The 13,436-nt window shown below is 35.5% G+C and overlaps 1 protein-coding gene across 1 annotated transcript in view; it reads left to right on the top strand.

Moving 5' to 3' along the window:
* The window catches only part of LOC145294946 (serine/threonine-protein kinase Kist-like), a 50,246-nt gene extending 37,385 nt beyond the window's left edge, over positions 1-12,861 (top strand). The window contains exons 9-11 of the mRNA XM_080141424.1: positions 4,233-4,322; positions 10,950-11,038; positions 12,488-12,861. Of these exons, the coding sequence (XP_079997550.1) occupies positions 4,233-4,322; positions 10,950-11,038; positions 12,488-12,622 (314 nt within the window). The 3' untranslated portion in view covers positions 12,623-12,861. The remainder of the gene's footprint in view (positions 1-4,232; positions 4,323-10,949; positions 11,039-12,487) is intronic.
* Positions 12,862-13,436: the final 575 nt, after the last annotated feature.

Genomic DNA, 13,436 nt, shown 5'->3' with positions numbered 1-13,436 from the left:
AGAAATTATAGAAGTAAAGTACAAAAAAACACAACCTTTCCAGAAGCCAGAAAAATAGTTGAGACGTACATGAAAGACAACACATATGCTGAGACAACAAAAAAGACAACTAAACCATGCCAACATAATGAAATACATGATCAATATAGGGAACTGATTACATTAAATATTAAAGAATGGCCAGAATTTCAAAATAGCCTAAAAGAAAAATACTCAAATCTAGGAAACAAAATAGAAATAACAAATCCAAACAAAGAAAATAATATTCCATCCACAACAGAACCATTAAAAAAATTATCACAGAAACCAACAAAACAACCACCAAAAATTAATAAAAACATAAGCAATGATAAAACGGCAAATAAAGAACGTTCCAGAAAAGAAGAAAAACAAACAATAGACACTCAAAATAGATTCCAAATTCTCGAAAAAATGGAAACCGAAAACACCCTAGATAAAAAAAAGAAACCAAACACAAGTAATCAAGAGGGGAAAAAATGAACAAGAAACCAAAACAGCAACATCTCAAGCAAGATCCAGATCAACGTCCAGATCCAAACAAAAAAAAAAGAGAAAACCCAGCAAAGCACTTCACCAAAGACACAAACTCCAACAAAAGATAAGCCCTCTACTTCTAAAGAGATGGAAATAGAGGAAAACTAAACAGCCTCATGGATAGAAATAAAACACAACAAATTAGCCAATGGAATTGTCGTGGAATAAGATCTAACTGTAATGAACTTCTTATACTTATCTCACTCTTCAACCCAGCCATTGTCTGCTTACAAGAAACCTTCCTACAAAACAACCATTTCAAAACACCAAACTATGAACAATACAACTATTTCCATAACACAGGCCTTCGTGCTAATGGAGGCACCTCAATTCTTGTAAGGAATAACATACCTCAAAGCAATTTCTCTGTCAAAATAAATCTCCAAGCAATTACAACTCAAGTCACATTACACAAAACAATCACAATCTGGCCAATATACCTCCCTCCTCATGAACCAATAAATGAAAATGAACTAGAAAATTTAATAAAACCGTTCATTCTTCTAGGAGACTTTAACTGCCACAGTACGTTATAGGGATGTGAAGTCACAAACTCAAAAGGAAACAAAATTGAACAATTAACAAAAATAACTTGTGCCTTCTCAATCAAAAAAATCCCACATACTTAAATCCAACAAACGGATCAACTAGTGCCATTGATCTTACCATATGTGATCCATCAAGTTTCTTGGATTATACATGGAGCACTTACGAAGAACCCTGTGGAAGTGATCACTTCTCTATTATAATCAATTGCAGTAACTCCATCCAAAACCACATACCCAGGTGGAACACAAACAAAGCCAACTGGGCCGAATTTAAAGAACTTTGTTCACTAAAACTAACAGAACATCAAATCCAAACAATAGAAGAATTCACGGAAGTACTCATAACAATAGCCAAAAAATGCATACCCAAAAATTCTCCGGCTGGAAAAACAAACAAACCATGGTTCAATCCAGAATATAAAACCTTAAGAAAATTTAAAAAACAACCCACAACCAACAACTTAATAGAATACAAATGCCAAAGAGCTAAAACTCGAAAAACAATTAAAGAATCCAAATCAATATCACCACTAAACTCAAAACCGTCTGGGAAATGATTAGGAAAATAACTGGAAAATATAATCCGAATCCAATCAAACACCTTCTCACAAATAAACAGAAAATAACTGATAAAAAAGATATTGTTAATACACTAGCTGAAAACTCATCATCAAAACACTACAATAGACAATTCCAAATACTTAAGAAACATGAAGAAAAGTACAAAATAAACTTTAACTCCAAAAACCAAGAGCCTTACAATGAAATCTTCTCACTCAATGAACTAGAAACTGCCATAGAAAAATCCCATAACTCAGCTGCAGAACCAGATGAAGTGCACTACAGCTTCCTCAAAGAAATTCTGCCCAAATCATTAAAACTTCTTCTCAAAATTTATAATAAAATATGGGAAACAAGAGATTTCCCAACTTCATGGAAAAATGCGACAATAATACCAATACCCAAACTGAGAAAAGATACATCAAACCCAGAAAACTACAGACCAATAGCTCTCACAAGCTGCCTATGCAAAACGTTCGAAAGAATGATTAACTACCGTCTTATATGGTATCTAGATGACAACAAAATAATTTCTAAAATCCAGTGTGGATACCAAAAAAATCAAGGATGTATAGACCACATCACTAACCTCGAAAATTATATCAGAGAAGCTTTTATCAATAAGGAACACGTAACATCAGTTTTTTTTTTATCTTGAGAAAGCATATGAAACTACCTGGAAACATGGTATCATAAAAGATCTCCACAACATCGGACTAAGAGGCAGATTACCTGAATTCATAAAAAACTTTCTAACAGACAGATCTTTCCAAGTTCGCATAGACTCAACTTTATCAGACCCACAAAATCAAGGAGTGCCCCAAGGCAGCATATTATCAACAACTATCTTTAACATAAAAATCAATAACATTATAAAAGAACTCTCTCCTGATATACATAGCTCCTTATATGTAGATGACTGCTCAATCAGCTACAGATCTAAATACACTCACACTATTTAAAGAAAACTACAACATAACATAAATAAAATTAATAAATGGGCAACTAAAAATGATTTCAAATTCTCCAAAGCTAAAACAAAATGCATCCATTTCTGTAACCAACGCAAACTTCACCCTGACCCAACCTTATAGATTGAAGGCGAAAAAATTCCATTCGTAAATGAACACAAGCACCTAGGAATCATTTTTGACAAAAAACAAAATTTCATTCCACACATCAATCACATCAAAACCAAATGTAATAAAGCATTACAACTCCGAGGCATGCACTTCTAAGAAAGAAGCTTTGTTCATGGAATCTACGTTTTGATTTTGGCACAGATAAGGAGTGGGGAAAATTTTTGACAGTGGTTTCAGCTAGGCGGGTGTTTATCGTGAAAGATTGGCGAGGGGGGGACCAGAGATTGGAGTTCAGACGAGCACCTGCCATGGTAGTAACGATAAAACAAAGACAGGCTTGTAACGTCTCTCCTGTGGGAGAGAGGTTGCAGGGAAAAGGAAAGGGCATCACCCACTAGGCCACAAAGCCTATTTTGTACTCTGTCAAGGCAGGATAGGCTGTTTTTAGCAGCTCCTGCCCAGTTGTGCCAGCAGTACTCCATACTTGGATGTACTTGGCTTTTATACAGATAGAGAATTGCTTCAGGGGTCAGATATCTTCTGGAGCGGTAGAAGGATGCTACCATTTTTCCAGCGACCTTGGCAACTGACTTGATGTACATATTCCATTTCAGGTCAGAAGTAAAGGTCAAGCCCAGAAGCTTATCAAAACATGGAGCTTCCCCTAGATGAGAGCCACCAATTTCAATTGATGCCAGATGGGGATCAGTGTTGATGATGTAAAGATAAGAGCTTGGTTTTAAATGCATTAAAAGTAACCAGCCACCTCCTCCCCCACTGTACCATGCGCTCAAGATCAGAGGAGAGAGAATCTGAGAGAACTTTGTTATTTACGGCCTTTGATGTGTTGCCATAGATGGTCGTGTCATCAGCATAGATGTCAACGAATGATTTAAGTATGTGTTTTGGAGATCATTGATGTATATCAGGAAGAGAGTTTGGCCCAGGATGGACCCCTGAGGGACTCCAGTATTAATTTTGATGGCCTCTGATTTCTGCCCATCAACCAATACTCTTATGAGTCTCTCGGAGAGAAATGATTTAATGATCAAGAAAACATTTCCAGTTATACTGTAGCTGGAAATCTTGTGAAGTAGGCCCTTATGCCATACCTTATCGAAGGCCTTTGATATGTCAAGAGCAATTGCCCTAGAGAGGAAGCCTTTGTTAAGAGATTCACAAATCCTATAGGATATAACAGTTAGCACATCTGCTGTAGATCTGGCAGAACGGAAACCATATTGCATGTCACTTAGAAGGTTATTTCTGCTGAGGTGGTTGACTACTTCTCTATTTAATATGGATTCCAGCAATTTACTCATGACACGCAGGAGACTTATTGGTCTGTACTGAGGGGGAGATGACTTATCACCTGAATTCTTAAATGCAAGATCATATAAAAGAAAACTTCTCAAGCACCTGGCAACTGAATATGTCTATACTAGTGTTAATGGTGTTGTTTCTTTCTGCTCTTTTCTTTTGTCAGAACCATCTTTCTATGACTTACTGCTGATTCCTACATGTGTTATTAGAATTCTCAATGCAATTGACGAAGAGCGACCAGAACTTCATCAAGGTAACATTCATTTTCATTCTTATATTTTTTAATTCACACTTCACTCTGGTAACAGGGTAAATAACCAGAAGAAATATGTCAATAATAAAGAGGATGTGTGATTCGTGACTATGGAATCGGTTCTACTGAGTTCAAATCCTTACTGTCCTATTGTGTTCAGTTAGAAACTAATATCATTGAAAGAATATTATCATTTCAATTGTCGTATGTGAGATATATTTACTGAATGAAAATCTGACAGAATGTATAAATGAAATAAAGAAAGCAATCCAAATGTTGACACAATGAAATCAACACACAGGCATGTATGTGTCAATATTTTGCCTAATATAAATATATATATACTAGTGATGGGATGATTTCAATATTTTCTGGATTCCAATACAATTGTTGATTCTATTCAAAATTACTGATTCCGGTACAATTTCTGATTCCAATTCTTTTAAAACCTCTAAATGTTTACTTATAGAGTTATTTTTTACTTTCGGATTACTGTAAAAACCCATTTAATATGTGCATATATTTTCCAAAATGTAAAAAATATGTGTGTGTGAAGGAGGTGATTTAAAAAAAAAAATAAAATTTTATTGCATTTTTACCCCAAACAAGGCATAGTGCTACTTTGATGTAGGGGGCTACTGTCTGGATTGTAATTGCAGGGGCGTTATTTAGGGAGTTTGGAAGCAAGATGTCTATTCACATTACATTTGAATTTCAGCATTTTTTTAAACTACAGTCTGGGGAAACAGGAACTCTGAAGTGAATTCCAAAGTCTAGCAGTTCTGAGGACGTAACTATTAGAGTAGAAGGCTTTCTGGCATCTGGGGATCTCTACTGTGTAGAGTGGGATTTTGCTTGTTGGGTTTGTCGGGGGTATTTACGTTGAGGAGGTACAAGGGCTTGTAGTTCGTCGGAGCATCTACCATTAAAATGCCTGTAAAACAGGCAGAAGGATGCAGCATTTTGTTGATGGGACAGAGGCTGAAGCCCAGCTGACAGTTCAGGACCAATTAAGTTAGCAACTCTCTTTTGAACCCTGTCCAGGAGTGAGAGACTAGTTGCAGATGCACCAGCCTACATGTGACAACAACATCCCATACATGGTCGAATAGTGGCCTTGTAGACGTAAGTGACTTTTTGGCACAGTAGAGAGAGCCCACCTTCTTCGCAGCAGCCCTGGCAATGCCCTTGATATATCTGTTCCAACTCGTGTTCCAAGGAGTTTGAATGAAGTACTTTCAGGTAATGTATTACTAGCCATAGCTATTGGTGGTTGAGAAGGTTTCTTGTAATTATTAAGGGAAACAAGCTTAGTCTTGGAAGCATTGAATGTAACCATCCGTTTTTGTCCCCATTCCACTACAGATTGGAGGTATTCTTCTAGTGTTTGTCATTGCCTTAAATATGTGTTCATTTGTTTTCCTCTCGTGCCTGTTATAGAGTGTGGTGTCATCAGCAGATATACCCATCTCAGAGACAATTTTATCAGAGAGGTCATTTATGTAATAAAGGGCCAAGGATTAATCCCTGAGGTACACTTGCAGTTATATCATATTGTTTAGATGTACAACCATCGAGGATAACCTGGATTCTTTTATTTAAGAAGGATTTAATTATGTTAAGTATTCGTCCAGTGATACTGTATGATCTGATTTTCCAGAGAAGATCATCCTGCCATACCATGTCTAAAGTCTTAGATATATCCAGGGCTACTGCTCTACCCTCCCCGGCTTTGTCTAGTGTATGGTATATACATTCAGAGATTACAGTTAGAATATCTGCAGTAAAACGGGCTTGCTTAAATCCATATTGTTGGTCTGACAGAAGTGTAAGGTGATTTACCTCTGCACTCCATGTTTAAAAAGGAAGTGTCCTCTATAGTATCAGATCTGACCGAATGGTTAATTGTAGGCATAGACCAATTCATACCATCTAAAAAATTCCAACAAAAACCTAACAGCCAGCCATGGTTTCCCCCAGAATGTGCTGCTGCTATCGCGCACAGAAATCACTTTTTCCATAGCTACCAACGTAATAGATGCACTGAGACTAAAGCTGCTTTCAGGACTGCCAGCAACCACTGTAAAAGAGTAATAAAAAATGCAAGAGAGTTATATGCCCAGTCTGTTAAATCCAAGGTAGCTGATCAGCGGCTTGGTTCCCACCAGTTTTGGCAAATAACAAATAGGATCCTGAACAGAAGTGTGTGTTCTATCCCAACCATTATCAATGGACCAGAGGTCATCTCGTCAGCGTCAGACAAGGCCAAACTATTTGCAAAGAACTTTGCAGCTAATTCTACCCTATGGGACGAAGGCCATCAACTCCCCATATTTCCTCCTATAACACAGAACAAACTAGGTAACATACAAATATCCTTGCATGAGGTCGCCAAGCTAATCAAGAACCTAGATTCCAGTAAAGCAACTGGCCCTGATGGCATCCCAATTATAGTGTTAAAAAAGCTTCAACCAGAACTTGCTCCCATACTTACGAAACTGTTTAAGCGCTGCCTTAAGGAGAAGTGCTTTCCGACTCCCTGGAAGACCTCATCAGTTTGTCCTGTATTTAAGAATTCAGGTGATAAGTCATCTCCCTCTCAGTACAGACCAATAAGTCTCCTGTGTGTTATGAGTAAGTTGCTGGAATCCATATTAAATAGAGAAATAGTCAACCACCTCAGCAGGAATAACCTTCTTAGTGACACACAATATGGTTTCCGCTCTGCAAGATCTACTGCAGAGATGCTGACGGTTATATCCCACAGGATTAGTGAATCTCTTGACAAAGGCTTCCTTTCTAGGGCAATTGCTCTTGACATATCAAAGGCCTTCAACAAGGTATGGCATAAAGGTCTACTTCACAAGATTTCCAGCTACGGTATAACTGGAAATGTTTTCAATCATTAAATCATTTCTCTCCGATAGGCTCATAAGAGTAGTGGTAGATGGACAAAAATCGGAGGCCTGCAATATAAATGCTGGAGTACCTCAGGGGTCAATCCTAGGCCCAACTCTCTTCCTGATCTACATCAATGACCTCCCTAAACACATACTTAAATCATTCGTTAACATCTATGCTGATGACACGACCATCTACAGCAACACATCAAAGGCTGTAAATGACAAAGTTCTCTCTGATTCTCTCTCCTCTGATCTCGAGCGCGTGGTACAGTGGGGGAAGATGTGGCTGGTTACCTTTAATGCATCCAAAACCAAACTCCTATCCTTACATCATCAACGCTCTGATCCCCATCTGGCATCAATTGTGATGGATGGCTCTCGTCTGGGTGAGGTGCCGTGTTTTGACAAGCTTCTGGGTTTGACCTTTACTCCTGATCTGAAATGGAACACGTACATCAAGTCTGTTGCCAAGGTCGCTGGAAAGATGGTGGGATCCTTCTACCGCTCCAGAAGATATCTCACTACTGATGCAATTCTCTATCTATATAAAAGCCAAGAACGTCCAAGGATGGAATACTGTTGCCATATCTGGGCAGGAGCTGCTAAAAACAGCCTATCCTGCCTTGACAGAGTACAAAATAGACTTTGTGGCTTAGTGGGGGATGCCCTTTTCTCTACCCTGCAACCTCTCTCCCACAGAAGAGACGTTGCGAGCCTATCCTTGTTTTATCGTTATTTCCATGGCAGGTGCTCGTCTGAACTCCAATCTCTGTTCCCCCCTCGCCAATCTTTCACGAAAAACACCCGTCTAGCTGAATCCACTGTGAAAAATTTCTCCCACTCTATATCTGTGCCTAAATCAAAACACGGATTCCATGAACAAAGCTTCTTTCTTAGAACTGCACGCCTGTGGAACTATGTTCCGTCTGCCTGCTTCCCACCGGACTACAACTTGGATGTCTTCAAGTCCAATGTTAACAAATTCCTAATGAACCGCCCCCTTAAGTAAACACTTCATCAAATCTCCACACTAACGTAATGTACTTGCAATAACCCTTATCCTTGAGTGGCTTCCGGGCCTTGATAAGTGGTGATCACTGTGTAAAAAAAAAAAAAAAAAAAAAAAAAAAAGTGATAGACTAAAGCTTGGTTAATTATGGACCTAAATATTTTGGCAAAAGAAAGGAGGCTAATGGGGCAGTAATTTAATGGGTCAGTTCTCTCGCTAGAATTCTTGTAAACTGGTACCACAGAAGCAGTTTTCCAGCAGTCAGGAAAGCAAGATTTGTTAAGGCATTTGTTGAAGAGTTTGGAGAGAACTAGAGCAACCTCACCGGAGCATTTTTTTAATAGTATAGTCGGGTTGATATCAGCTCCACATGCTTTTGAGGTGTCTAGGTTTTTTATGATATCATGCACTGATTTTCAGATCATTTAGTGTGGTTTCTGTCTGCAAAAGAAAATCAGGGAAGGAGTGGTTTTCTGGACCCAGAGTAGAGTTTGAGGCAAACCGACTGGCAACTTTGCTGATAATTTAAAATCCAAAAATGTTTATCATTGGAAAATTAAGTTTTAAACAAAACAAAAAAATACACCCAAAAGAAACGTTTTTGCATGGGAAAATAGGTATAAATATTTCTGATATCCCAGAAAGTTATGACTTTTTCTGATTTAATTGTCCCAAATCAGATTCCACAATAAACGAATAGGTGAGAAATGTTTATGAAGATAGGATGTGGATGCTAGACTATTTACAAATAAATTTGATTGAATACGTAACCTCCATTTATGATGGTAATAATTACTGATTGTTAAACATTTTATTAGAACAAAAAGAATGAATTCTTGATCGCTAATTCGTCATCATTTTTAATTCGGCTATGTATTGTATATGATTGATGTGTCAGCCAACTGTTACGACTTTTGCTTTTACTATTTGACTAGTCTGGGTGGTCGGCTTTGCTCAGGTGTTTGTTGGTGTGTCTTGAGCAAAAAAAAAAAAAGTTGTAGTAGGCAGGCTCGAACTCAGGACACGAAGGCAGAAAAGAAAGTGGAAGTGTGTGTAAGGATGTTGGTTAAGCAAAAAAAAAGGAAAATTGAGCGCAAAATAAAAAGGGGGAGTAGGCAGGCAGGCTCGAACTCATACTGCAAAGGAGGAAAAAAAAATGTGACATGTTAGCTGTTTACTTAAATATAATAATCGAAATAACTAGCAGATGTATCTGGCTTGCCCAGTATCAAATGTAATGTTATTTTCCTTTTTAAAAAATATGAAGTAAAAATAAAACGGAAAGAAACTGAGACATGTGCATGCGAGTATTGTTTTTTTTCTAAACTGTTCACTTTTTGTAAGTAAAAAAAAAAAAAAAAAAATATTCGAGCTGTGATCAAAATCAAAAGCTAAAGACAGTGAGTCAAGTATGATAACCATTAGGCCAACTTGCCATGATCTTTAAAAAGTATTTTCAGACCTACTTATTCTTAACATAAGGAAGCTGTCGTGAACATTTTGTGCATGTGCAGTTGTGAAACAATTGACAAACAGATAAAAGTTTGATGATCCCAAGTACCAATTTTGACCTGTTAGCAACCCTTTTTTCTGGATGAAAACCGATTAAAAAGTTTTCACATGTCTAACTACCCTTTATACCAAATTCCAAGAAGTCTGTAGAACAAAAATTTGAGTATATAGACTGAGAGTTGTCCTCACACACGCACATTCTCACTTTTCTAGATATATAGATAATCCAATATAATTAAAAAAAAGGAAAAACTGAAAATTGTTTATATTTCCAAAAATGTTTCATCTTTATTTTAAAATTTCTCGATGAAGCTAATATTTGAAAATATGTGGTATATCTATGATGTAAAATTTTTTTTTTCCGCATGATACATGATACACAGGCATTAGAATTTGTTTAGAAAAAAAAAAATCTTTTCACATCATAAACGCACCACATATTTTCAAATATTGACTTCCATGCTTTTGGATTATTCAAACTACTTTTCTCATCTGGAACATTATTCTCACAATGTTACAGACAATGTAACTTTGAGCTTCTTCAGTGTCTGTGGTATAATAGATTAAGTACTAAGTAAAATTCAGTTCTGAGTGATGCTCTTTTGGAAGTTGAAGGTCCAGTCTTCAGTATGGGGTGATACTATGCAATTGTGAATTAAAACTTCCATTTGGTCATGGTTAATGGAAAGAGAACATGTTACCCCCCTGTGAATTAAATGAAGGATACTGTTTGAAATTTCGTACATTGACAGAAAGATCCTCAAGTTTGACAACATACATCCGAAGAAGGTCAGAGGTTACATCGGTTAAACCATAACAATAATACTCGAGATGAGAACAGTAGCCAGAATAATACAAAAAAAATCTAAATCGTCAATTCTTACCTTAAAAAAATTAAAAAAAAAAAAAAACAAACTCCAAAACATTCTATGATATTTTTTTTTCAAATCAGTCCTCTTAATATTTTGAAATAAAAACAAAATGTTGAATAAACAATTTTTGGTTTTTCCATTTATGTATGTGTATATATATATATATATATATATATATATATATATATATATATATATATATATATAGTTTTGACTTAACAGACATTTCATATGGTTGTATTAAATATGGAAACGGTGATCACAATTGCTTAAATAATGATTCTGATGTTTTCTCTTAATATTGTTTGTTTCATTGTTTTTATTTTTATAGTTGTGAAAGATGAATTGGTTTCTCGATGTTCCAAATTTGGCAACATTGTTCAAAGTGTTCTACCAAAGCAAGGGCCAGGAAAAGGAATTGTAAGTTAACAACTTTCTCAATTATTAGTGTCATTAGTATCAATTATTAGTGTCATTGGTATCAATTATTAGTGTCATTGGTATCAATTATTAGTGTCATTGGTATCAATTATTAGTGTCATTGGTATCATTATTAGTGTCATTGGTATCATTATTAGTGTCATTGGTATCATTATTAGTGTCATTGGTATCATTATTAGTGTCATTGGTATCAATTATTAGTGTCATTGGTATCAATTATTAGTGTCATTGGTATCATTATAGACCATGGAATTCTGAGTATACAATAAGGTTCACCATCTCTATCCAATCACCATTCTTTTTGGAGAACTAAGTCAAACCTTTAATGGTACTACAATAACTGGCTTTCTGAATCAAAGGCCAGAACGGCCTGGATTTCTTTAATGAAAGGCTTCTATTACTGACTCTTGCAAATACATGCAAATACACACTACTAAATAAAAATTAGTCCATTTTCCCAGGCTTTACCTTTTGCCCTTTGAGAAGAGGTTAGTTTATTGCTAATCACCTGAGGCGGTTTTACTGGGTAATGCTGACAAGGCTACCCAGGTAATTTTTGTTCTGTCAGAGTGCTGTCTTTAGGATGCTAGTCTCAATTCTACTCTCTGATCTTGTCTCATCTTCTTGCCTTGGAAGGGAAATAAATAACTTCACACTACTAAAAAAAATGTTAGATACTTCGAGCATTGAAAAAAAATTATTCTAAGTATTAAATAAAATCTTGATGTAACTTTAAAAAGTAAATACAATATTAATTTATTTAAAAAATACTATTTCTATTTCAAATTTGATTTCAAGAATCTCAAATCTAATAAACCTCACACCATCAGCCAAATTCTGACCTCTGTCCCATCGCCACAATGTTGCATTGCTGGGTTTGTTTTACAAGTACTTTAATGGAATGTGCTCTGATAAACTCATAGCACTTGTGCCTCCTTGACATATGTACTCCTGACCAACCCAACAACCATCAAAATCTCACTCCTTCATCGTTGAGGTCCCTAGGTGTGGAAAGCTTTCTACTCTAATAGTTTCTTCCCTTGAACGGCTAGACTTTGGAATTCCTTACAAACGTCTCCTTACTTAGCTTTCCACATTCCCCTCTTAGACATGATTCCAAATATTAACCCCTTATGTTCCAAGTGACAATCTGCTTTGTTTGGAGTGAAAAAGAGTAAAAAAAAAAATTTTTCAACTAGTGAAGCTATAGCAGCCGGCATCAACAGCTTAAAAACTGAATTCTGAATTGTTAATCAACCACTACTTTGCTTACTATCTTTTTTTTTTTTCACCTTATTCTTTTTTTTTTTCACCTTATTCTTTTTTTTTTTTCATCTTTATTCTTTTTTTATTATACCCTTTCATATTTCTATTTTCGTTTAATATAATCGTTATGTGGTTTGTATCTAAATATATTTCTATTTCCAGATTTTTGTAAAATTTGAAAAGGCAATGGAAGCAATATCATCATTTGAAAAAGTCAATGGTAAAGTTTTGTACAACCGCACTGTGATCACGACGTACCATTCAGTTCGCGATTTTGACGTTGGAAAATTCTACTAGTGTGCGGAAACTTGTCCATACATCCAAACCTCCTCCTCCCTTCCTGGTTGCCAAAAAAAAAAAAACTTGACGTTTCCGCCAATATTACCTCAATTTCCTTTCATTCCAATTTGGCAACATGTGTACACTGGTTTCAATGGTAAAATGATGACAAATTACAACAAATAAATCGCATCATAGATGCCATTTTTTTTTTTTATGTACGTTTCATGCCTCATACAATGTTCGGATGGAAATTATTTTTTGTTTTATTTTTATTTTTTGTAGTATTTGGTCAAATATTTTTTTGTTTATTGTCAGATTTCATACAGCATGACACATGTTTATATCTTTGACAATATTTGGTGTAATTATCATTTTGCTGTTTAGAAATTTAAATTTTCTTAAATATCGAGCAAATTTTGTAAAATAACAAAACACTTTGAATATATATATATATATATATATATATATATATATATGATAGTCTTCGGTGTTATTTTTTACCCAATATCATGTGTTTATCCATCAAGTAGATGGATTATTTTTCCAAGATTTTAATTATGTACACAGACAATTTTTCTGTTCTTTTATTTTATGATTTAATTTATATGTATGCCATTATTAACACACACACATACACACCACACACATATATATAAACAAAATGCTGAGAAATAGGTGGAACAAGTGCACAAATAAAAACAAACTTATGTGCTTAGCTTATATTTTGTCTTTATTTATGGAAAGATTTCATCAGATTGAAATTGTCATTTGTTTAGTTTCTTTTCATCTCCTCACATCTATTGCTTGTAGTTTTTATAATTTGTAATTA

Source organism: Euprymna scolopes, chromosome 2 (genome assembly GCF_053919585.1).
Source record: "Euprymna scolopes isolate OS-2025 chromosome 2, ASM5391958v1, whole genome shotgun sequence".
In the NCBI taxonomy this organism is placed as follows: domain Eukaryota; kingdom Metazoa; phylum Mollusca; class Cephalopoda; order Sepiida; family Sepiolidae; genus Euprymna; species Euprymna scolopes.
Note: the sequence above shows the minus strand (reverse complement) of the source record. Positions and strands in the feature narration are given on the sequence as shown.